Source organism: Nannospalax galili, unplaced genomic scaffold (assembly GCF_000622305.1).
Source record: "Nannospalax galili isolate Female #2095 unplaced genomic scaffold, S.galili_v1.0 scaffold285, whole genome shotgun sequence".
Classification (NCBI taxonomy): domain Eukaryota; kingdom Metazoa; phylum Chordata; class Mammalia; order Rodentia; family Spalacidae; genus Nannospalax; species Nannospalax galili.
Genome location: NW_008355157.1, coordinates 740,040 through 766,680, shown reverse-complemented (window position 1 = coordinate 766,680; position 26,641 = coordinate 740,040). Strand labels below are relative to the sequence as shown.

Genomic DNA, 26,641 nt, shown 5'->3' with positions numbered 1-26,641 from the left:
TGCCCTGGGATGAAAGCCCTGGCTTTATGCAGGTCAGCCTGGGTCAGACATTCCTCCTCCACCCCCAAGAAGACACTCACTTGCCAGGTTTGTCCAGCAGGCCCCCAGCCGGGCACTGGCAGCACATCAGGATGTACTCCTGCAGAGCCTCCTGATGGAACATCCAGTGGCTCATGCTGAGGGCAGGGTCACCTGGAGAAGGACAGAGGGTCAGTGAGGCCTGGCAGGCATTGGTGGGTACAGTCTCTTCCGCTCACTCTTGGTACACTTGCTATCTTCATCATATGTCCCTTCTTCTGAGCCAAGCTTGACATATGTCAAAGAGCTGTTCAAAGTGGCAGCAGTTTCATTTGCCTTGAAGTGTACTTGGTAATGTGGATGATGATCCCAAGCCATATCTCTGGCACGCAGTGGCCCAGCTGTTTAGCATAGCCTTCCGACTGCCCCTGTTAGGGCTCCAGCACTCTACTATGAGCTCCTAAGGGCATTTCCTCTAGCACCTCTGAAACTTGTTAGGCTCTAAGCAGGTAAATTGTTTACTCTGACTTCTCTAAGCCTGAGCTAAATCCAGTCTCCAAAGTCTCAAACTTTTCTCATGACCCAAACATTTCTCCTAAGAGCTATCACTGGTAAATGCCCTTCTGCATTCCATGACACATAAGCAAAAACTGGCCAATCTGGGAATGATGCTGAAGTTAAGTACTGGGCTTTGTTTTTCTTTTCCAGTTTTCTTTCAATGCTGGGAAATGAAATCCAGGGTGTTGTGCAAGCTGGGCAAGCACTCTACCCCAGAGCTACATCCCTAGACCCTTTGTCAAGTTCAGTCAGTACAGTGAATTGTGTGAGTCACACATTTAGCAAGCAGGGAGAAGAGAGAGCTCACCATCCTAAAGATGAACACAAAATGGTTTTAAAGATGCACTTAGAAGATATGCTTCCAGTCTCTGGCTAGTTTTATACTTTGACACCTAGGCTACAAAGATACCAAAAAAATTTAAATAATAATTGAAAATACTTTTTTAAAATTTTTTTATGTGTATGAGTATGTTGCTGCATGTGTATAAATGCGCCTGTGTTGTTCAATGACCATGGAAATCAGAAGAGGGTGTTGAATCCTCTGGAACTGGAGTTAGAGACAGTTGTTAGTCACCATGTGGGTGGTAGGAATCAACCCAGGTCCTCTGCAAGAGCAGTCAGTGCTCTTAACCACTGAGCCATCTCTCCAGTGCCTCTTCCAATCTTTTTGTTTCTAAGCACTTTTCTGTGTTTTTACAATTATTATAATTTTGCACCTCAAACTTATATTCTGCTACATAATCTTCATAATCATCATTCTGATTAGCTGTACATCTTGTCCAAGTGAATGTACATAGTTAACTGAAAAAGTAATGAGAAAAAGAACAGGGCCCAAAATCTCGTGTGTGTGTGTGTGTGTGTGTGTACTGTATATATAAAACTGGGTTTATATATAACCTTATGGAAGGTTAAAGTGAATGTAGTATATAAAGAGAATATAAGAAGCCAGGCGTGGTGGCGCACACCTTTAATCCCAGCACTCAGGAGGCAGAGGAAGGCCAATCTGTGAGTTCAAGGCCAGCCTGGTCTACATAGTTCCAGGCCAGCTGGGGCTACAGGGAGACCCTGTCTCAAAAAGACAAAAAAAAAAAAAAAAGAATATAAGGAAAATAATTGTGGCTAGGGAGATGACTCAGATGGTGCATGAGAACTTGAGTTCAGATCCCAGCACCCATGTAAAGAGGCAGGTGTGGCAGTGTACACCTGTAATCCCAGAGCTGGAGCAGTGGCGACAGGAGAATCTGGAGCTCACTGGCCAGCCAGTTTACCAAATTGGTGAACTCCGGGTTCAGTAAGAGACCCTATCTCAAAAATAAGGTGAATTCCTTTTTCTCTTCCCCAATTAAGGTACAGATGACTTGGTAGAAGATGGAGAAGTGATGGGACTACCTTCTTTTACTTATTTTTTAAGTAAAAGTTTACTTAGTTCTTACCCAGCTCTTGCAATTTTAAGAAATGCTGCACTATATATCTTTATGAAAATGTTCTGTGCATTGACTAGAGCAGAATTATTCAATAAAAGGGAATAAACATTTTATAGCTTTTAATAAATTTTAACTAAACTGCTTCAAGAATTTACATAAGCTGCCAGAAAAAAAAAAATTGCTACATTACCTCTAGCACCAGTCACTTTTAAAAACTTTTCGGCAGAGGCCGATTAGATGACTCAGAGAGTAAGCCTGACAGCCTGAGTTCCACTCCCGGGGTCCATGTGGTGAAAGGGGAATGCCAACTCTCACAAATTGTCCTCTTAACATCCACACGCACACCATGGCACGCACACACCCAATCACACCCCACACACAAATAAATAAATAAATGTAATGTAAAGAGACACTTCTACCTTCAATGTGAGGACACAGCTATCCTCCTCCCAAGAGAATTCAGTGATAGAACCTGCCTGGGAAGCAGAGAGTAACACCTGCCAAACAACCAGATCAGCTGGCACCCTGGTCTTGGATCAAATCTAAGACTGCACACATCCTAGCCATCTATGGCTATCCGCAACACTAACATCCACTGACAGAATAAGGAAAAGAATCTCAAGAGTCTGAAAATAAGGAAGTATTATATCATCTTATGCATACTAGGCAAGTGTACCACCAAGCCATATATACCTAGATCTTTAAAAAATTTTACTTCGTGGTGGCACATGCCTTTAATCCCAGCATTCAGGAGGCAGAGCCAGGTGGATCTCTGTGAGTTCAAGGCCAGCCTGGTCTACATAGTGAGTTCCAGGACAGCTGGGGCTACAGAGAGACCCTGTCTCAAAAAGACCAAAAAAAATTTTTTTTTACTTCATTTATTATGATTTAATGCACACACACATTCCATGTGCAGTGGTAATATCTGGCAGGCTTGTCTTGTTCCTGATCTAAGGAGCAGCAAAGCACACGAGTATTATGTTAGTTGTATGTTTTTCATAAATGCTCATTAACATGTTAAAGATGTTTCCGTCTGTTTCTAGTTTTGTAAGAGTATTTTTGTTTGTTTGTTTTAAAATCAGGGTATCGAGTTTTGTTAAAGGCCTTTTCACTGTCAATTGAGATGATGAATTTTGACCCTCTTTGAGTTAATGTGATGTTTTACATTATTTTCTTAATGGTGAACTACTCTGCATTCCCAGGACAAATCTCACTTGGCCATAGTACATAATCCTTTCAATATATTGTTTAATTCAGTTAACTAGTATTTTATGATTTTTTTGCAACTTTATTGATCATCTAGCTTGATCTTTGTATAATTAAGAGGAATTTTTAAAAATTAGTATATAGGGGGGCTGGAGAGATGGCTCAGTGGTTAAGAGCACTGACTGCTCTTGCAGAGGACCCAGGTTCAATTCCCAGCATCCACATGGCGGCTACAAACCATCCTTAACTCCAGTTCCAGGTAAATCCGACTCCCTCTCCTGAACCTCTGTGGGCACTGCATGACACAGGTGCACTTAGACATATGTAGGCAATAAACTCATACACATAAAAAGTTAATTAATTTTAAAAAATTAAAAAAAAAAAGAAGAAGGTGGTTGGGGGATCAGGAGTTCAAGGTGAGGCTGTCTCAAAAACAAGCAAACAAACAAACAAAACCCCACAACTAAAGATTCTTTGCAATCCTTAAAACAATTCCAGTAGAATTTATACTGAATCACAAGGGCCCCCAAACAGCCAAAATTATCGTGAAAAAGCAGTTGGGGGACCCATAGTTCCTGATTTCAAATTTTATAGCAAAACTACAATCAAAGTGATGTGGTGTGGTCCTGGCCTAATGACAGACATATAGAACAGTGCAATAGAAATGAAAATCCAGAACCAAGCCCATATACCTATGGCCACCTGGTTACCAACAAGGGTGCCACATCCATTCAGTAAAGGAAAGAACAATCTTTACAACAGATGGTCCTGATAAATGGATTTCCACAAGCCAAAGATAAAGTTGGAGTCCTATCAGCTCAGTGGTAGAGCATGTGTTTAGCATATAAGCTAAACAAGAGAGCCTGCATTCAACCCCAGCAACAAAAACAAAAACAAAAAACCTTTACCTGGTGTGGTGGCTCATACCTGTAATCCCAACACTTGAGGGGCTGAGGATACAGAATTGCCATGAGTTCAAGGCTAGCCTGTGTTCCAATGAAACATTCTGTCTCAAAACATGAAATAAAAACAAACCTTTAAAAAATGAGTTGAGGGCTGGAGAGATGGCTCAGTGGTTAAGAGCACAGGTTGCTCATCCAGAGGACGAAATTTCAGTTCCCAACACCCATATGGCAGCTAAGAACTGTCCTTAAGTCCAGTTTCAAGGGATCAAATGCCCTCTTCTGGTCTCCATGGGCATTGCACCCATAGGTGCACTTAAATACATACACATAAGATAAAAATAAATAAATAGAATATTTTTTAAAAAAATAAACCAAAATTGATTCATACCTAGGCATGGTGTTGCATGCCTTTAATCCCAGCACTTGGGAGGGAGAGACAGGCGAATCTTTATGAGTTGGAGGCCAGCCTGATCTATAGAATTCCAGGCCAGTCAGGGCTACACAGTGAGACTGTCTAAAAGTAAAAATAAATCAACCGGGGTGTGGTGGTGCATACCTTTAATCCCAGCACTCAGGAGGCAGAGGCAGTCGGATCTCTGTGAGTTCAAGGCCAGCTGGAGCTACTGGGAGACCCTGCCTCAAAACAAAACAAAACAAAAAACCAAAAACAACAAAAATAAAAACCAACAGCAACAACAAAAAATAATCTAAATATGGGAGCTAAAAATCATAAAATTCTAGCAAAAAAACAAAGATGTGTCTCCATGACCTTGAGGTTGGCATTGGATTCCCACATGATACCAAAATCATAAGCAAGAAGAGAACAAAAGAAGTAAACTGGCTCCATCAAAACGGAAACTTTCATCGTGTGAGGTCCTGGGTTTGATCTCTAGCACAAATAAATATATGGTTTTTTTTTAAGGTAAAGAAAAGGCCAGGCATTGTGGTACACACCTGTGATTCTAGCACCTCGGAGGCTGATACAGGAGGATTGATCTGAGTTCTAGGCCAGCCTGGGCTACCTTGTTTCAAAACAACAAGAAAAGGTAAAACGAAATGGTATCATTTATCTGTTCTGCATGCCATTCATTACTAATTAAGGTGAATTTTTTCTATAACTCTTTTTTTCTACTCTGTCTTCTAAAATCCAAAACAATTATTAACCTTGCTTTTTATTATATTTTTCCTTTTTCGATAACATAGCTGTTCCTCTTTCTTCTTTTTGCCCTTTTGTTTGGTTATATAAGTTTAAAATAAATAGTTTATGGTTAAGTTATAATCATGTGGTTGAATTTTCTTTGTGATTTTTTTCCTGTAAAAATCATATTCAGCCAAGAGTGGTGGTGCACGCCTTTAATCCTAGTACCTGGAAGGCAGAGACAGGTGGAGCTCTGAGAGATTGAGGTCAGCCTGGTCTACATAGTGAGATCCAGACCAGCTGGGGCTACAGGATGACCCTGTCTCAAAAGTCAAATAAACAAAAATCATATTCAGTGGGTATGGGGTTTGAGTGGAGAGTGTTGGAAATGTTCTAAAACTGATTGTGATAAAGGTAGTACAATTCTATGGATACCTTAAAAACACCGAATTGCATACTTCAAATGAACCATGTGTATGGCATGTAAACTTATCTCTATAACCTGTTATTTTTAAAAGAGCATTTGTTGAAACTTTAGGATAACTGTATAAAAGCTTCTATATATAATATACCCTTATGTCATACCCTATAACAAATGAAAGACTATTAAATGATAGTCATTTAAGACAAAGCAAATGATAATCTATGGCTAAAATCACTGTATTTCCATCACTTCCTACATCACTGAAGTTTAAAAGCTCAGAGTTCATAAACTCCAAAGAGCTTCTGGAGACTCCTGAGCTGGGACACCAGCACACATGATCCTGGCAGGATGAAGGGTGCAGTGATTACAGGGTGGTAACTGCATGGAAATCAGTTTCTTAAATTTGCACCTCTGCTTCAGTTACAGATCCCGATTATAATGTTATTTTGCATTTCAAAGGTTCCTTTCATCTACAAAATCAAAAGTCTTTCCCAACTACAGCTCAAAGCTGCAGCCATATGTAGCTCAATTTTGCAGGTGTACAAGGCCTAGGGTATGTTCCAAAGAGCACACCAAGAAATACGTATCTCTCATCAGGTGTTCCTAACCTTCTGACATTGCACCACGATGTTGTCATCTACAAAGTTCATGCTCCAGAGCCTCCAAATTCAGTTACAAGAAAAAAAATTTGCAAAAGAAAAAAACCCTCATAATATTTTAATTAAATTTATAATATATACATATGTATATATATGTGTGTGTGTGTATATATATATATATAGTGACTTTAATTTTTGTAGCACAATAAGAAAGCAACCTGTGCCAGGCATAGTGGTGCACATCTTTAATCCCAGCACTCGGGAGGCAGAGGCAGGTGGATCTCTGTGAGTTTGAGTCCAACCTGGTCTACATAGTAAGTTCCAGGTCAGCTGGGGCAATAGGGAGACCCTGTCTCAAAAAGACCAAAAAAAAAAAAAAAAGATTTCTCAAGGATCTGTGACTATGGCCCAATACAAAATCATAAACTTAATTAAAATATTATGAGTTTTTTTTTTCCTTTGCAATTTTTTTTTTTCTTGTAACTGAATTTGGAGGCTCTGGAGCATGAACTATATGGAGAGAGAGATACCCACTATATTGTCCTGGCTGGCCTGGAACTCATTGTATAGACAAGACTAGCCTTGAACTCACAGAAATCTGTCTGTTTCTGCCTCCCAAGTGCTGTTTCTGCTCCAAGTGCCACCATGCCTGACCACCATTTGATATTTCTAATATAAGAACTCATTCTTTTTAATTTTGTCTTTAACAACTAGAGGGCAGTCATTGGCATGGAGCTACTCAAGTCATGTGCTGAGTCAGATACAGCTGGAACAGTCCTCTGCAAGAGCAACCAATGCTCTTAACTGCTGAGCCATCTCTCCAGACACACAATACACAGTTTTAAAAAAAGAAAATAAAAATGGACACAATACAACATAATTTGCAAAGTGATCTCCCTCCCTCCACTTCCTCCCCTTACCCATTGTCAGAGAAGCTTTGTGCCTGCTGCCAGGGAAAGCCGGGTGTGCGCCGGCTGGTGTGTGTATGACTGCTCTGTACCTGGCCTTTCACACTTTATGTAGCATCCTGGAAAGTGTTCTACATACAGCCACTGTTTGCAGCTACCATTCAGACAGATCGTAATTTATGTAACCACTCATCTCTCTCTTTTGCTTTTCTTGAGACAGAATTTCATTATGAAGACCTGGCTAGCCTGGCACTCCCTATATAGACCAGACTGACCAAGTAGCACCTGAACTCAGAGATCCACCTGACTGTGCTGGGACTAAAGGTATGTGCTACCACACCCAGCAATCACTCACCTTTTGATGGGCATTTTAGGTTTGCTACTAAAACTCTACTTCAGTATGTATTCTTTGCTAATATCTCTGCAGGTGAATTCTTCACAATGCACTAGCTGAGTTCAAAGTCTAAGTGCTTTTAAAAGTTAAATCTCCAAACTGTCCTCCAAAACTTAACATGTCTATTTTCATTCCTACTAACAATAGAAAAAATTCCTGTTTTCCCACTCTCCCCTACACAGGTATCAATTTTTTAAACCTCTTACAATCTGATAATAAGCAGAAATAGTGTCCCACTGTTCTAGTTTGCAGTTCTTTAACCATTGGGATAACTTCTGGTGGGATTAATGGCCACCTGCAGAGTTACAAGCAAGGATATGGTGTCAGCTGGTCTGCTTTCACACACCACCTACCAACCACTGCAGGTGGCAGTCAGGTTATAAAGCAAGTCTTAACCTCATGTACTGTTTCCACATCTGCAAAATGGGCGTATCAAAAGTCTCAATTTCATAGGGCTGTTTTGGGGATTAAATGAAAAAATGTATATGTGAAGCACCCAGTAAAGCTCTTGGCACACAGTGAATGCTTGGCAAGGCTCCACTGCCTCTAATAGAGCAGGTATTACAGAAAAAGGAGTAATAACCGTGGTTCTTTTTGTGAAAGTCTAACAGCTTTGCCAGGTGCCTGACCTCACCAGCTCCAAAAAAGAGGCCACTGAACTCCAGGTTATTTCTCTTTTTGGCGACTAAGGAGTTCTGACAGTCCTACTAGTAGTCAAGCCAGAGCCTGCACAGGTTCTAGAGTGATGGCATTTATGTCCCTTAGAAACCCTGAGGCTTAAACCCAGTGATCCCAGGATGGGAAGAGAAGATAGGGACAATATTTTAAAAAAAAAATAGATACAACAACTTCAAAGAGATCAAGAAATTAAAGAACAGGGCTCATAAAGAAAAAAGAAAGCACAGGAAAGACATAAAAAAGATCTCCTCTTTCACACTTGAGCAATTAATCACCCAACTGAGTCCAAAGAAAAGTCTCCTTTTATGCCAGGGGATCTCCCTGCAGGAACAGATTGGTGCCCGGTAGGGCAGCCATGACCCCTCCTCCCACCTGTGTGCTCTGAGTCATCTGTCCTCAGAGTAAAAATGAGCAAAGAATAAGGAGGCAGCAGGCAGCCTTTGGTTCCAAGAGAAAAGGAAGGGACTGTCCCACAGCCTTTGCTGTCCACTTTGGTTTTGCACCTTCATTGGTGACCCCTCAGAAAGGAATGGGGACCTCTCCAGTCCAGTGGGGTGATGAAGTGCACTCATATTTAGGATAGCTCAATGAACTTTAAACCAAACATTTATCAAGCTTGGGTGTAGAGCACTTATCTCACATGCATGAGGGCCCTAGTTTCACTCCTCAGTACTATGGAACAAAACAAGACAAATGACTGACCTGAACCGTGGCATTAATAAAATAAAACATTTCCTTTTTATATATTTATGTATTTATTTGTATAAGTGCTTTGATGGCTGATATGTATACTGACATGTGTGTAGTACCCACAAATGCCAGAAGGGGGGTACAGAACCACCACTGGGTGATAGGAACTGAACAAGTCCTCTGGAAGAACATCAAGTGCTCTTAACCTCCAAGCTACCTCCCCAGCCCCAAATAAAACATTCCTTTAAAACAGATTATTTTGTCTGCAACAGGAAGAAGGGGGGATGTGGAGGGCAGAGGAAAACTTGGGGGAGTCAATCCTCTCTTATGAACTGAACTCAGGCCATCAGGCTTGGCAGCGGGTGCCTTTACCTGCTAAGCCATCTCACTAGCCCAAAGTAAAACATTTCTAATGGTGACAAGTTGCCAGTGCTGTGGTGTTTCTTTTCTCCTAGGTTCTGGGTCTCGGCCCATTTTTACACCTGCCTTTCCTTGCCCTGCAGTGACCATGTGTAGACTGGGTTTTTAGTTCTGACATACCAAACACAGTTCTGTGATAGGACCTATGTCTTTACACCTAGGTGAGATGGCACCCTTAGACAGGGTGGGGTTTCTCCCTTCAGATAACAGTGAGGGGCACTGGCATCCTCACAGAAGTTTAAAGGGCAGTCATCCTGCCTCACTCACAGTCAGCAGTGAGTGACCTGGGGCCATCGGAACTAAGTCCTGTTCCACATACAGCATACACGGGCCCGAGCTCCACACTAAGCTCTCAAAATCCTGATGGGCAGACCTCCTTCAACTCCTCTAAACTGCACTTGTTAGTAACTGACCAGGGAGATCATCTTGCCCCAGCAGCAACCTCACCTTGAGCATGCAGCGCACGGTGCAGCAGGGGCAGGAGGCCCGCCTGCCAGAAGGAGTAGCAGCCGTCCACCAGCTTATTACAGCGGCCCTGAAATCCACCTTCAAATCGCATCTGCCGGCTTGTCACCCATTGCTGGGAAACAGACCACAGGAAAGGCAGGTGTAAGCTGAAGAGACACAGCATGCAGGAAGACAGACTTCCACAGGCCACTCAATGAAGAGCCTTCCTGGCCCTGAGTCCGCCTGCCAGAAGGAGTAGCAGCCGTCCACCAGCTTATTACAGCGGCCCTGAAATCCACCTTCAAATCGCATCTGCCGGCTTGTCACCCATTGCTGGGAAACAGACCACAGGAAAGGCAGGTGTAAGCTGAAGAGACACAGCATGCAGGAAGACAGACTTCCACAGGCCACTCAATGAAGAGCCTTCCTGGCCCTGAGTCTAGGGTCATCCCCTCCCCTCCCCTCCCCTGCCCTCCCCTCATGGCCACAGCCATTTAAACTGATGCTTTTGAGGTAACCAGTGTGGATTACCACTCAGGGCTGAGCAGACAACCATCCTTTTTTCTTCCTTTCTTTTTTCTTAGCATAAAAAGTAAAAGTCTTCGCTATTACATTTTCATACTTATATGTCACATTTTGTTCTGACTTGTCCCCCCTCAGGTGCTGGTTCCCTTCCTCTCCCCAAATAGTCCCTCCTCCTGCTTTCACGTCACATGCACCCTCTCTTGTTCCCTCTACCCTGACGACATTTGCTTGGATCCAAATCGATGCTGATGCTGAATAAAAAGGTCACACTGGTTTGGGAGACCTGTAAAAGTCTCAATAAACACAGCTTGAGCCAGAAAAGCTCAGGGAGACTGCCAGGCCTCTTTTAGTATCACTCTCTACTCAAGGGACTTTATTCCAAGAGGACAGGAGAAATGCTGGGCTGTAACTCATCACACAACATCAAACTACTTCTTGTACCTAGGACATTCACCCTAGGACATCTGCAAATGCCCACCAGGACTAAAGGCAGAAGCCACTGGTTCTAATTACCAGATGATGGCTCTGCCTGGTTTGGCCTCCAGTTCTCCAGGGGAACTTGGTAGGCTGACACAAGAAAATCTTTTACTCTGAGGCTTTAACTGACACTTGTCACCCAGTGGCCATACATGATACCACCACCTGCTCCCTTATCACCAAGTTTTCTAAACACACTCAACTGCTAAGATCAAGATAGCCATGGAGGGATGAGCAGGACCAACTGGCTGAGCAGATATGATGTTCACTTCCTTCCCAGCCTTGGGCAGTTCTGGGCACCAGCCCTGGACCACAGAGCTGCAATTCTGCACTGAAAGGTACAGAGTGGAGTATGTCCCTAGTACCTACAGTCCTCCTAGATTGAGTTCCTGAAAGTCAACCCAAGTGACTCTTTAGAGAAAGAGGCCAAGTTCTCCCTTAAAACTGTAGAGTTTAGAGTACATTGTTGTTCATGGCAGCACAGAAAGTCTCAGTCTCAGACTCTTAAAAGGACAAAAACCTGCACTGTGAATTCATGTTATAATACATCCCCAGTCAGTCTTCAATGAACCTGTGCTTCAGGACAGTGCCATTGAATGGCAGTGGGCTAAGCATTCCTCAAGAGGAAAGCAAGGACAACCCCCAGCTTAAGTGGATTCAAGCCAGACCAACTGTTTCTCTCCAGTACCTAAGACTATGGGTTGGTTCTGCTTCTGTTGGCTATACAAAGTCATAAAGTCCTTTAGATACAGGTCCTCGTTCTTCCAAGGCACAGAGAGGGAAGGGAGTAGCTGGGTAAGAGGGAGAACAGCATTTATGGAGTACCTTCTGTCGGCCAGGGCTATTTATATATATATTCTCACTTTTAATCTTCAAAGAGTAAGGATTATTATTCCCACTTTTCAGAAGGAAAAGAGACAGCGAAGCTAAAGAAAATTAATTTGCCTGAGGTTTCTTGGCTGGGAGCAGAGGCAGGGTGCAAGCCTATAATACTATCATTATAATTTGGGCATTCTCTATTAAATTCTTTATTTGGGGTGGGATCTGGGACTTTCATGTTACATCTCTTGTTGGGATGTGATTTAAAAACAACTCACAAATTCACTGCACAAAACTGGTCATTTGAATCAATTTTCAAAACCTTCAAAGAATATACTACATAAGAGGCTTCCTCAGAATGAGGTCAAAACGTTGCTGTTCCATCACCATAGAATATAAAATCAACTCTCTAGAAGCCTCATGATGGGGGCCCAGCATCTGCTCTCAGAAAGAGCTGAATGCCAGTAGTAGCAGTTTTGCTTTAGGATGATCAGGAGGGTACATGCTCTCCCAAAGACAAGCTGACTGCTTTCTGCACTAGCCAGGGACTTGGGGTCCAGATGTAATGCTCAGGCCTTAGAGGAATTCCCCAGCTCTGCCTAAAGAAGCCACTGGAATGCTGGTGTGGAATTTTTACAGATAATCAAAGCTTGGCTCAAAAATGCTCCAAAACTTCTCACAACTTTTTCTCTTAGGAGAGTCTGAGACACATGGTAACGTCTAATCCTAAGAGACTTTTCTTGGAGGTATGGGAAAGGTACTCTGGCTCATTCCAGATGTCTAGAGCACTCAAGAAGACTTGTCTAGCCTCTCACACCATATAGAAAGTTTGAAACTATAGATAGAGGTGGGAGAAGGGAGCGAGACAGAGTAGTTGTCCTCTTCCTCAGCTGACTGGCAACTGTACCGAGAGCCCAACAACCACAACTGAAGTGTCATCCAGGGACTAGAAGCTTATGAGCTCAAGGCTAGAATCCATCAGTCCGTCCCATCACCAGACCACCCCAGATCAGAGTCCCATGGGCCAAACCGGGCCTGGGGGGATGTCAGTGAAAGCAATACTCACTAGCAAGCTCTTTAGGTTCAGGGAGCATTCCTTCTTGAGGATTACCAATGCAGCCAGGCCACAGAAGGTGTAGCCACCATGGGCTTCCATCCCTGGCACCCCGCCGATGCCACCTTCCCAGTTCTGGCACCTAGGAAAGATTGAGCAAAGCAGACTGATGGGGCATGGAGGAGAATGAGTGTCCCCTCTACCTTCTGGGTGGCATAAAATGAGTTTGCTCAGATTAAGACATAAGCTGTCATCACCAAGGATGGGAAGGTGCTGATTTGTTAACGTGTGTGTGTGTGTGTGTGTGTGTGTGTGTGTGTTCGTGTGTCTGCAGGTACACAGGTATTCGAGCACATGTGCATGTGTGTGCACATGCGTATAAAGGCCAGAAGTCAGCCTCACGTGTCGTTCCTTAGGAAAGCTGTCTACCTTGCTTTTTTTTCTGTTTTATTTATGTAATATGTATGTTTGAGACATGTAGCCCAGACTAGCCTTGAACTTCCTGATCCTTCTGCCTTACCCCACCCTCCAAGTAATGGTATTACAGATGTGGGCCACCACCCCTGAATTTAGTATGTGTTTGTGTGTTTGTGTGTGTGGTGGTGGAGGTTAAACCAAGGGCCTCATGTGTGCTAGGCAAGCATTCTACTGCTGAGTTATAGCCCCAGCCTACTTCTTATGTTCTGAAGTAGGCCTCACTAAGTTTCCAGGCTGCCCTTGAACTCTGTAGCCCAGGCAGGATTTAAACTTGTGATCCTCCTGCTTTAGCCTCTGGAGTACCTGGGATACAGACCTGCACCACCAGGCATAGCTCAAAATTTCTATAATGAACAAACACACACACACTATTCAAAAAATTAAGACAGGTTCTTAGTCTGTTGCCCAGATGGTCTGAAACTCATACACTCAAGTGATCCTCCTGCCTCAGCTTTGCAAGTAGCTGGGACTAGCTAGATGTCCCAGCCTTGAGCTCATGCCTGTAATCCCAAGAGTTGGAAGGCTAAGGCAGGAGGATCACCTGAGCTACACAGCCTGGGCTACAGAGTGAGACCCTGTCTCAAACAAATAAGCAAACAACAAAAAACACAAGAGGCTGAGATTACAGGCTCATGCCATCATGCCCAGCTTATAACTGCTCAAAAACAAACTATTTTTATTTATTCATTGTTTGGATTTTTGAAACAGGGTCTCATACTATGTAGATCAGGCTGGCCTTGAACAAAGAGATCTGCCTGCCTCTACCTCTTGAGTGTTGGAATTAAAAGCATATGCCACCATGCCCAGCATAAACTTTATTATAAAATGTTAGAATTTTCTATATATTCAAATTATCCATTTGTTATGAGAACTATTAATTTTGTGTATACTATCTATTAAGAGTATATGTGTGGAGGTGTGTGTGCATGCACATGCATACAGAGACCCACAGTTGACTTCAGGTGTCTTCCCTGATGGATCTCAACTTTATTTGTTGAGATAGGGTCTCTGGCTAAGCCAGAGCTCTCCAGTTCTGGCTATTCTACTAGTCAGCTTGCCCAGGGGATCCTCTGTCTTTATCTCCAAAGTGCTGAGATTACAGGCAGCTGCCATGCCTGTCCAGCTTGTCTGTGGTTTCTGGTGATCTGAACTCTGGCCCTCACACAAGTGCTTTATCTACTGAGCCATCTCCCAGCTCATGCATAATCTTTGGATCAGCAAGATGGGGCCTTTTCTAGGAACTGATCTTACAAAATAAGTAATGATGTGTCCAAAGATCATACTGTAAGAATGTTTGCTATATTCTCAGCGGGACATGGTGGCGTGCGCCTTTAATCCCAGCAGAAGGAGGCGGCTCTCTGTGAGTTCAAGGCCAGCCTAGTCTCCATAGTGATTCCAGGCCAGCTGTGGCTACAGGGAGACCCTGTCTCAAAAAAACCAAAAAAAAAAAAAAAAACCAGTTTACTATATTCTCATTTATAAGTGTAAAATGTCAGACCAAAAGTAGTTCAAAAGTAAAGGACAGATTATATGAACTATGGTACATCTTACAGCAAAATATAACCCAGTCATTTAAATAGAGCTACAAAGTTACAAAAATGGTCCACTTATTACATGGAAGATGTCATAAAATAACAATGTACTATAAGATCTAATTTCTAGAACTCTGAAAGAATATGCATCAAAAGATTGGTGTGATGGTTAGTTTTAATTGTCAACTTGACACATTCTAGAATCACCTAGGAAAAGAGTCTCAGTGAAGGACTGTCTAGATCATGATGGCCATTGGATATGTCAGTGAAGGACTGTTGATTATGTTAACTGATGTGGGAAGACCTGGCCCACTGTGGGTGGCACCATTCCTTGGATATGCGTCCTGAACTGTATAAGGGTAGAGCAAGTGTGCTCAGCTCCAATAAGCACACCTGCTTCCATTCTCTCTAGTCTTGACTATGGTAAGCTGCTGCTTCAACTTCCCTACTTTGATGGATTCTAACCTGGAACTGTGAGCTAAAACAAACCCTTTCTCCCCTAATTTGCTCTTTTCAGAGTATTTTATCACAGCAATAAGACTAGAACAGTTGGTTACATCTTGGCAGTAGATTACAAGTAATTTAAATTTTTTGTTTTGCTTATCCATAACTCACATTTCATCATATTTCATCTGTTTTGAGCTCTTTGTGTGTGTGTGTGTGTGTGTGTGTGTGTGTGTCCTAGTTCATGAGGATCAAGAATTCAAGGCCAGGCTAGGCAACTTGGCAAGAGTCTATGTCAAAATAAAAATAATAAGAAGGGTTGGAGCTATAGCTAAGTGGTGGAGCATTTGCCTAGCATATTGAACCCTGGGTTCAATCCCCAGCTCAAAAAGATAAAAAAAATTATGAGCTGAATCCCAGGATATGAATAGCTGAGCAGGAAGGAGGCAGCACACTGAACAGGGGGTCAGTGAGAGGCTACCACTCAACACAAACATGCCACCTTCCCCTGCTAGTCAGTCACAAGTCACAAGGTTACTATGAGCTTTACACCCTAAGCATGAACTTGGAAGGCTCTTCTCTAGGGAACGGATAAGCTCAAGAACAAAGCCCTACAGATACTGATTATCTGAGAATTCCCTGAAGAACAGCTTGGTCTTAGTTCACTCGGTGTTCATGACCTCCCAGTGGGCTTAAAAAAATTTTTTTCTGTATATGTATGTGTGCATGCTTGTGTGTATGTGCACCACACATATGCAGTGCCCTCAGAGGCCAGAGAGGATATTTGATCCCCTGTAGCTGGAGTTACAGGCAATTATAAGCCACTTGATGTGAGTCCTGGTCTTTTTTTAAGACAGGGTCTCCCAGTAGCCCCAGCTGACCTAGAACTCACTATGTAGACCAGTCTGGCCTGAACTCACAGAGATCCACCTGCCTCTGCCTCCTAAGTGCTAGGACTAAAGGGGTGCACCACCATACCCAGCCAAAAGAAGGTTTTCTTAAAGATTAGGTCAAGCTGCCTCATGAGGTCCAAATGCTGCTCTCACCCTCAATCAGAGAAGCTTCTCTCTACAATGAACACAGAGATGCAGGCTGCTTGAGGTGCTGAGAATAAGTGATGTGCAGTGTTTGGCCCTAAACAGGCCATTTATGCCACACCATCTAAGTCTCAGGGAACATCCTGGAAAAGGACTTGGAAAGAATGTAACAGCAGGAAGATAGAAGGAGGGCTGTGAAATGCTATCTTCAGGGAAGGGCACAGCCACTGCAATCCTGATCTCACAGCAGCTGTGACTGTCTGTACATGACTGGGCTTGTCAAAAACCAATCATGGATAGAGGAGGGGCTCACTGGTCCCTATTCCTCCCTAATGAACATTACTGGCTACTGATGGATTCTGGGGGAGGGACAGCCATTATCTTCAAAGTGTACCCAAAGAGGAGCCCAGCAGGCTCCAAACAATAGCTCCAAACCTAGGGACACACAATCAACCCTGGTTAAACTCACTGGGTCATGGGTCACAAAACAAAATAAGAAGACATGATTGCGGGAAAGGGACTTCTAGGGAAGATAGGGAATAGGGGTGGGAAATAAGAAAGAGTGGGGGGGTGACAGCAGTCAAAATCCACTGTATACATGTATGAACTTGTCAAAGAATATATTTGATAAAAGTTACCCCCCAATATTAGGTCAATATTACTAATTAGAAGCTATTTTAAAAAGCAAGCTGAGTGTGTCAGCACATGCCTGTAATCCTAGCATTCAGGAGGCTGAGGCAAGAAGACCATGGGTGGTCAAAGTCTGTCCTGGGCTCATAGTGAGAACATATTTAAAAAAAAATAAAAAAAGGAACTTGCTAAAGAAATACTGCAATTCACTTTCTAGGTACTGAAGTAGATATGCTTCCAAATCAGACAGTCCTGATGAACACCTAGTGCACAGTGAAAACTGATCCGCTTCAAAAGTCATCATCACAGAGGGTAGAGAGATGGCCCTGCGGTAAACAGCTCTGGATACCCTTGCAGAGAATCTGGGTTCAGATCCCAGCATCCATATGGCAGCTCACAACCATCTTTAACTCTTCCAGGGGTTCTGAGGTCCTCTTCTGGCCTCTGAAGGTACTCCATGCATGTGGTGCACAAACATACATGCAGGCAAAACACTCATACACATGAAGTTTCCAAACGGCAAGAGTAAAGATTCTCAAAGTCTGCAGAGAGGCACATGGGATGGAATAGAGAAAAAAAGGCAAGAAGCAATGTAAAACAAAACTGCCTAGAGAATAGAGCATCTTAACAGCCTCAGCAGACATCACAGGCAAACCTACTTGATTCTTGTGTAGTCCAGATTTATATATAATTCAGCATCCAGACTGGACAAATGGCTTAGCAGTTAAGAGCACTGGCTGCTGTTCCAGAGGACCCAGGTTCAATTCCCAGCACCCACATGGCAGCAAACAACTGTTCTTAAGTCCAGTTCCAGGGGATCTGATGTCCTCTTCTACACACTTTGCATGACACGGTGTACCTACATACATGCAGGCAATACACTTATATACATAAAATAAAAATAAACTTTTAAAAATTCAGTATCCCATCATTTGACATGATAATGTGAAATAACCTGTCCAAGGCACAAAGCTAATAACAAATGGTACAATTGGGATTCAACTCAGGCAGGCAGATTCCTATGTTCAGTCAGTGTGGCTGCAAGCCAGTCCTCTTTCGGACACCAGCTAGACACAATGCCACAATGCAAAAACAAGCTCCTGGGGGCCAACTGACTACAGAAAGGCACACGGAGTTCAATGGGGCTTTAACTGTAGAGCGCACAACAGCAGAGAGTTGGTCCCTCCCTCCACCACCCATCTTTTTTTCGACAGCCGCACAGCCAACTGGTAGCAATAGCAGGACAGGGAAGGGCAGCTAAAATGCTAATAGAAAGCCAATCACCTTTAGCAGGAAGAAGTAGGCCCAAAAGGAGAGCCAGAGATGGAAAAATCCCAAGTCAGCTCAAGTTTCTACCTGACCCTTGAAAGCACACACACACACTGGGCAAACTGAGAGCAGCTTCGAACCAAAACTGATCTCGGAGCTGAGCCACCATCTGCTGCAGGGCAGAATACTGTTTGAACTTTGTAGTATGAATCTGACCAAGTTCCTTGACTGCTAAAACAAAACATACTTTGAAGCTAACAGAATCCAGTCTCTACAATATATACCATATTCAGGACACAATCCAAAGCTATTTAATACATGAACAGCCAGGAAATGGGACATTTCAACTTCAAAATACCCATATGCTGAAATGATCCAGATAAGAGCCTTTTGTTTTTTAGAGACAGGGTCTCACTATGTTGCCTAGACTGTTCTTGAACCCCTGGACTCAGTGGATCCTCCTATCGTATCCTCCCGAGTAGCTTGGCCTACAGCCACATGCCACTGCACTTAGCTCCCATAGGGATTTAAAGCAAAGATAATGACCTATTTACCATAGCAAAGTGAAGAAAAGCACACCGGGAATGAATAAAAAGATGGGAAGTCCCAGTTGAGAAACAGAACGTTAAAAAGGAACCAAATTCAGAGACTGCCTCGTCTTGGTCTCTACACTACAAGCACCTTACTGCTGAGGTCCTCAATGAGCACTGGTGGCTGTGATTGCTTCTTTGGTAATGACAGCATGGGTGGTCAGAAGATGATAGAGCAATGCTTACAGAATCCAGACAAATACAGTGTACAACACTTCCAACTTAGAAATTTCTAACCAAACAATCAAGCAGGCATGCAAAAAAAAAAAAAAGTGAGATCTTAAAATGTATCTTCCAGGTGCCCTTCTGGGATCTTTAGGAGTATTATGCTTCATTAAAATGAATTCTTCTCTTTTAAAGGACAGGGGCTTCAACAAGCCAGAGAAATGAAGAAAATGTCATGCTATAAGGAAGTTTCTGGATGCCTGCTGTGCAGCAAGCTGAGAGCAATCTATCTGGAACGGAAGCAGGAGGGCAGAGGGCTGTAGGAGGGATGACCCAAACACAGACACACACACACACACAGACACACACACACACACACACACACACCAAATAAACACATACATCTGTACGCACATACACAAAAGAAAACATTCTCTGAAGTGTTTGACTGTATGAAGAATAATTTTGAAGGACTGGTAGAGAATTTGGAAATGAATTCCTGCCATGTACATCATGATATGTATATTAACTCCAGGAAAAGGAAAGCTATACAAAAAATATGATTACCATATATCATCTGGTTTCACTGTTATATTTACATGGTAATAAGTACTATTTTGATGAAAATACATAAAGTAATAGCATATGTATGTATATACAGTGTCTTTTTTTTTATTTAGAGTTTTGAGAGAGGGTCTTACATGTCCAGGCTAGCCTCAAACTCAATATGGAGCTGAAGATGATCTTGGCACTCCTGACCTAGTGTCTACCAAGTGCTACTAAGGCCAGCTTGTTTTCTTTTTCTTTTCTGTGGTTGTTTTTCTGTTGAGATAGGTTCCCACTATGTAGCTGTGAGTGGCCTGAAATTTGATATGGAGACCAGGCTGGACTCTCCTTGAACTGGCCTGTATTTGCCTCTGCCTCCTGAATGCTGGGACTACTGGTATGCACTACCACATCTGGTATTATTTTGTTTTTAAATTATGAAATACTTGAAGTACCCAGTACAGAATATAGTAGGAAAATATGCATGCATCTAACCCCCAGCCTAGATGCGGCAGCTTAGACTATGCACACACTCTAGGTCTTTATTCTTTTTAAGAAATGAACTATGACAGGCACAGTTAATGCCGTGTGTGGCATCCTCTGATGCTGCTCCCTTCACTCACTCCCTGGAAGTAGCGCCATGCCACGCCCGGGATTCATGTCTCCATGTGTGCTTTTATGCTCTCTACATGATGGTTCCCATAGAAACACAAAACTGCATGCTTTCCCTAAATGTGCTGATGTGAATGTTTTAACAGTTTTCAAACTCAGCACTGCCAAGAGAGATTTCTCCATCCTGATGCACGTAGCTCTGGTCGACTCATTTCAGTTGTTACATAATATCCCAAGATGATCACACCACAACTCCACCTCACGTTTACAAGCAGTGAACCTGAGCACTGAATCTGATCCTGGTTCTAGCAGTAGTTTCACTTGCATAGTTTGGTCTTTTGGGGGGGCGGTAATTATTTTTGGTTTTGAGACACTATCTCCCTATGTAGCCCAGGCTGGCTTGGGACTCACCACCCTCCTCCCTCAGCCTGTGGAGGCCTGGGATTACAGGCTAAGTATGGCTAGAGTGCACCACCACATGACATAGGCCTTTATAAACAGGTCCTTGTCTTTGTCTCTTTCATGCATGTGGGTGACAGTTTCTGTAGGAGTGCAATTACTGGGTCATAAGCAAGGGTGCTTTGAGATATTGCCAAATTGCTCTCTAACCTGCTTACATTAATTTAGACTCCCACCAATGCTGTTTACCAAAGTTTTTGTCCTTCACCAATCTAAAGTAAAATACAACATTAATGAAAGTCTAGAAAAAAATTTCAAGTATTTGTGGGCTTTTTTGAGACAGGGTTTCCCTATAGCCCCAACTGACCTAGAACTCTCTATGAAGACCAGACTGGTCTTGATCTCACAGAGATCTACCTGCTTCTGCCTCCCCAGTGCTGCGATTAAAGGTATGTTCCACATAAGGCTAAAAAATTTCAAGTATTTGTAAAGGGCATAATCACATAACTCTTAGACATCTCCTGTAATTTTATATTCCCTTCCAGACTTTTTATTTAAAAAATCTTATTATTTTTATTTTATGTATAAATGTTTTGACTGCTTGTATAGGAGTACCATATGTTGCAATGCCAATGGAGGCCAGAAGAGGGCATCAGCTTTCCTGAACTGGAGTTACAGATAGTTGCTAGCTGCCATGTGAGCTGGGAACTGAACCCTGGTCCTCTGCAAGAGCAGCCAGTGCTCTTAACCACTGAATCATCTCTCCAGCCCCATCTTCTAGGCTTGTAAATTTTTATTTTTTGACCACTTGTTCTCTAAAGGGGTTGAGAACCACCACAACTTCTCCCACCTTGCTATCCATTCGGCAGTGCCCTCAAAAAGATCTGGAGTGATGATGTTGGTCAGAGAAGCCACCGAGGCGGCACAGTATGCACTTCTGGAAAGACAGAAACAGAGGAGAAAAATGTTAGGCTTTACGAAAGGGCCAAAAGGAAGCTCAGACAGCATCTTGAGTGGACTGCTCCCTTTGCTAGTAAGCTGCAGTCATCTCCTGTCTTGCTCTTGGCACAGTCCATCCTCCTGATTCTCCAAGTGAGAGGTGTGACATTCTGTTTGGATAGAGTTGCTCACAGCATGGCTTCAGGGAAAGAACATGACATTCTATTCTCCTTCCCTCAACATGGTCCATCTACAGCACAGGAATTGACAGCCACATCAGTTTATGTCAAAAACGGATTTAGTTCTTTTTTCAAAGACCTAGAATGATCCCCACTTTTTCATCAGGTGTCATCCGATGTCAGCACGACTGGAGACCCAGGACTTTCGTCTCAATTAGGAATGTATGCATGAAAGGTTAACTGTACATTTTCTGTAACAGACACACTCCAAGGCAGGCCATCAAACTCTAATGGCTACTTAGCCACAAAAGGGACAGGAGGAATAAACATATCCTTAAGCCTCTAGGGAAAAAAGCTTTGATTTCAAGTACCTCAGCAGGACACAGAGAAACACACCACCATTCAATGAAAAGGCAAAAATAGAGCTAGGGATGTGGCCTAGCCTAGCATACATGAAGCCTTGGGTTCAATCCTGAGCACCACATAACTGGGTGTGGTAGTACATACCTGTAATCTGAGCACTCAAGAGGTGGAGGCAGGGGATCAGAAGTTCAAGGTCATCCTTTAGTACCTACTAAATTTAAGGGCAGCCTAGGATACATGAGATCCTGTCTCAATTAAAAAACAAACACAGGAACGTGTCTTTTGGGGGGTGGTAATTCTGTTTGTCTAACCCAGGGCCTGTTTTACTCTACTCTCTTCTACTAAGCTACAAGCCCAGCTCCTATTTTCAAAAAGAACAAATAAATAAAAACAAAATAAATAAATGCATTTCTGTGATTTGGAATAATTCTTGCCCTTCTATCCTCTCTGCCACAGTTTTTCTCAGGACACACGTTCTTTCACTCACTCCCTCTGTCATGGAACACGTCCATAAGACTGTCTTTTCTCCCCCTGTACAGTCTTTTCGAATACCGAGCATGAAAAGACAAAAATTTGTTCTAATTCTATTCACAGATCCTTTCTTAAGGGCTTGGAAGGAATATATAGAAGAGGAAAAATAAGGCCTGGGTCCCTATCTGATTCACCATGAAGCCGGACTCACTGAGGCATTCCACAGAAATCTCTGCAGAAGTCAGGGGCATGACTTCCTACTAGTACTGTTACCAGACTGGCTCCCACTAGCCAAAGGCACAGCAGGGGCCAAGTTTCACCAGCAGGCACCAAGAGCAGGCAGTAGTCAAGCGTGCCAGTGCCAAATGTTGTCATTTACCATATGCTAACTCTGAAGGCATGATCTAATTTCCTGAAGGCATTGAGCCGCTCAAAGAGCTTCAGCATATCTCCTGAGGCTCCTGACTCCTACTGAGGCAGGGAAGTGGCCCATAACGCAATTTGCCTCTCGTCAACTGAAGAACTGACAGGGAATTATTATGGAATTCTGTCCTCTGGGCATGGCTGTTGCAGTCTTGAGATCGTCTGTGATTACCTGAATGAGACTTTCACAAGACAGTGTCTATAATATTCCCTTGTATGGAAGCCATGTTGTCTGGACACCAGAGGGTAGGTGCACATATGAACCCACAGCACTTGTGACAACATACACAAACACCTGCACAAAACCCAAGTGAGACAAAAACCCAGCATGGATGGGGGAGGTGGGGCTTCCCCAGCCCTAGCTGAGGACCTATGGCAATTAATAGCTACAGAGAGAGGAAGAGTCAATTTTCTTTAAGGGTATGGCTCCTGGTAGGTTGACTAGACTCCTAGGGATAGACTCAAACTCAAGAACATTTGGGGACCACAAATTAGACTCACTGGGCCTTTAAAAAGAGAAAAATAATAGAGGACATGAAGTCAGGAGAGGGATGGTAGGATGGGGGTGGAGAGGGAGGAGACGGGGCGGGGGTGGGGGGCATCACTGGATCCTCACCTGAGACTCCAGCCATTCCTTCCCTTGTGAAACACCCTCCTCCCCACTAGCTGCATGTAATCCTGATTCAGTTGCACATGGTCTTGGGACGTACTAAAGATTATACAGGAAGTAGAGCAGACTGGGGATGGAGACTCTAATGACAAAGCTATTGTAAGTTGTCATCATGTTTCTGTAAGTAACCCAATAAACTCATAGGTTCATCAAGTTGGATCTGGATGAAAATGTTTCTCTGATCCATTGTTACCTTCTCTAAGGTAAATAGGAATAGAGTCCCCAGGAAAAGTCACACAAAAATTAGTACCTGAACAGGGGATATAACAGAACCAAAAATCTGCATCTGCATGGCCCCTGCTATGGGTGATAAGACACACAGGTGAAGTTGAGATGTGCTGAGGGTGGGCCATTCATGGGGGCAAGTCCAGTGTGGCCATGTTTCCTTATTGGTGTGCCACCATGCTCTGTTAGTAGATGTGTGTCTACCTGCTACAGACGTAAGACATGAAACTGAGGCTGAGCTGTCTGCCCAGAGGGAACACCAGGATGTAAAGTCCACAGAGGAAATCCTGGTGAAGCTGTCTTCCTCTATGTGGCATGAGGTGATATGCCTGCCTCCTTGATGAACATTTTGGGGACACAACACCCCCCCACCGCCGCCAATGAATATACTGCAATCCCTGAAACAGCATAACAGCACATATGGAATAAGACTGTAAAACCAAGATGGTAGTTGCATGGCCACTGTTATAGCTGACAGACATGCAGCTGAAGAGGAGCTGTCGGTCCAGAGGAGAATGTGCCATGTAACTCCAGGAAGGAGTTACAATGGGGAAGAGGCATGTGAGGGTCAAACTCCATGTAAGCCTTTGATTTGGGCAGGTCAACTGGATAAAGAAGACATGAGGTAGAGGTACTGGCTTGTTTCTTAAGGCTGGAGAATGGCAAAAGAAAAAGAAAAAAAAAAAAGTACAAATTAAATCTGTGCTAAATCTGTGATCCACAAATGTGGAACCCCTGGGAAGAATGAAACAGTGAGGAGGAAGAAAATGAGGTAGAAATGATAGTGAGGGAACTAGGCATAAGGAAGGCAGGGTGTGAAACCCAGTTTGCTGGACCAGGTAAGAGTTAAGAAGGAAGGTAATTCAGTAGGAGCCGTGGCACTGGTGTGGGCTTCTGTGGCTTTGCTGGCCTCCATGATAGGTCATGATCTTTATGAGGTGGGAGAGGCTCAGGGGGATCTCAGTGGTTTAGACAGGTATGTCAAACAACTTTGTAAAGTGCTAAGACAATCAAAAGGATGAGAAGAAGAAAAAGCAAATAAGAGAACCTATCCAGGAAACGTGAAAACAAATATGGAAAAATTTGTGTCTACACGGAGTTGCTAGAGAAAAACAGACAGAAAGCCAAATGCTATGTTTATGAGCTTCTGGAAACTTGAACAACAGTTTGTAAAGGGGTAGAAGACATGTAGGTGATCCCCAACGTGCCCAGTGCTGAGGGAAGATGTCTTGTGAGGTGGGAACTTCCATAGCCAATTCCCTAACGTAGTAGTCAAGGCTGCCTACAGGTGAGGACCTTGCAAAGCAACCAAGTGCTCCATGTTGAATTGAGAGCCTACTGGTCCCCTACTAATATGCAGAGAAATACTGGGGCGAGGAGTGCCTTGGTTCCTGTCAGCTCCCAGGGACAATGAACATCAGTGGGGTAATACAGGGATAGAATGATGCATGTGAAAAGCTTGTCTGGGGTGGGCAATTATCCCCCCTCCTGTATTCTGTATACATTTTCCTCTTATAAGTATACTGGGGATAGATATTGTTCACCCATCCCAGGGCCCTTTCAGCAACTGGTTGGGGTTAATGGAGAGGTGGTAGCCTTGATAACATACTGGGGCCTGCCAATCCCAGGGAGTTGGCTCAAACAGCAGGTATCCTGTCCTTCCTTGGGCCAGGGCGGGGCAAAACAGCATGAGCTGGCCATACCAACTCCACCAGGGGTGAGGAGATATACAGCTGACCCATGGCAATGTCCCAAGATGATGAAGCAGGATGGCTCATGGAGAATGATTGTAGATTATAGTGAGCTGGTAGTACCTCCCATACACACTGTTATATACATTGCTCTTTTGAGGAAACAACTGATAAAAGCAATGATATCTTTTCAATTTTTTAAAAAGATTTATTTTTATTTTATGTGTATGAGTGTTTGCCTGCATGTATGTGTGTATATCCACTACAAGTATATAATGCCTATGGAGGCCAAGAAAGTGTGTTGGATACCCCCTGGAGTTGGAGTTACAGATGGTTGTGAGTCACCATGTGGGTGCAGGCAACCAAACCCAGGTCCCCTGCAAAAGCAGCAAGTGCTCTTAACCACTAAGCCATCTTTCCAGCCACAGTGTTTTTTAAAAAATATCCCCTCAGTCAATGAATCCTAAGAAGAAAATCTCACTTACATGGAACAGACAGCAGTGGGCATTTGCAGATCCTGCCCACCCCTGTAAAAAAGACTCATTGTGTGGATAACCTCTAGGATATGGAAGAAGAGAAAAAGAGCAGTTAAAGGATTAAAGGGTATCCTGGGATGGGTGCCCCTCCCCAGGGGCAAGGGAAGGCTCCTAAAGCCCTACTATACAGGCTAGACTACTATTGTCTGCACATTAGAACTAAATGATAAGACCCACTGCTGAAGATACCAAGTGTTCTGGTTACAGGACATGGAAGAATCAAGTTGGGACTATGCTAGAAGCTCACTCCCCATTGGCTAAGTTTGTAGGGCCATAAGACACTACATGGGCTGCTGGAGGAGAATGCCACCAGCAGTCCTGTTTGGCTATGGACTCTGTGTGTTAATGCTGTCAACACACCAGGCAAAATGTGCCTGTTGGTGAAGTAACGGTATAATGATTGTAAGTGCCACCAACTACTTTCTGCCTGGGTTTAAGACTTGGTCCACAGTAGGGAACCCATGTTTGCTATTGTAAGCCAGAGAAAATCATAGATCCTAGCAGGGAGGCTACTGTTACTGTTTTGTTAAACAGATATGATATGTCTATTAACTTGCCTTCTAAACATTTGTCTTTTATACCCATAGATTACCGCTGCTGTCAGCCTAAGTGGAAGGAAACTTCTTTTTTCAGTGAACAGCAGTTACTGCAGAGACTCATAACTGCTCAAGCTGCTAAGAATAAATATCTTGCTCTGGTCTATATTATCTTGTTCTGGTTGTTATGCTGGGGTATAACAACCCACTTCTCAGCAAATAA

At 43.3% G+C, this 26,641-nt stretch overlaps 2 protein-coding genes across 3 annotated transcripts in view; one reads left to right on the top strand and one right to left on the bottom strand.

Moving 5' to 3' along the window:
• The window catches only part of Fntb (farnesyltransferase, CAAX box, beta), a 110,487-nt gene that overhangs the window by 3,926 nt on the left and 79,920 nt on the right, over positions 1–26,641 (bottom strand). The window contains exons 7-10 of the mRNA XM_008852136.3: positions 21,236–21,322; positions 12,697–12,826; positions 9,810–9,942; positions 81–192 (exon numbers count right to left, since the gene is read on the bottom strand). Coding sequence (XP_008850358.1) covers positions 81–192; positions 9,810–9,942; positions 12,697–12,826; positions 21,236–21,322 — 462 coding nt within the window. The remainder of the gene's footprint in view (positions 1–80; positions 193–9,809; positions 9,943–12,696; positions 12,827–21,235; positions 21,323–26,641) is intronic.
• The window catches only part of Max (MYC associated factor X), a 118,155-nt gene that overhangs the window by 45,511 nt on the left and 46,003 nt on the right, over positions 1–26,641 (top strand). The window lies entirely within an intron of this gene.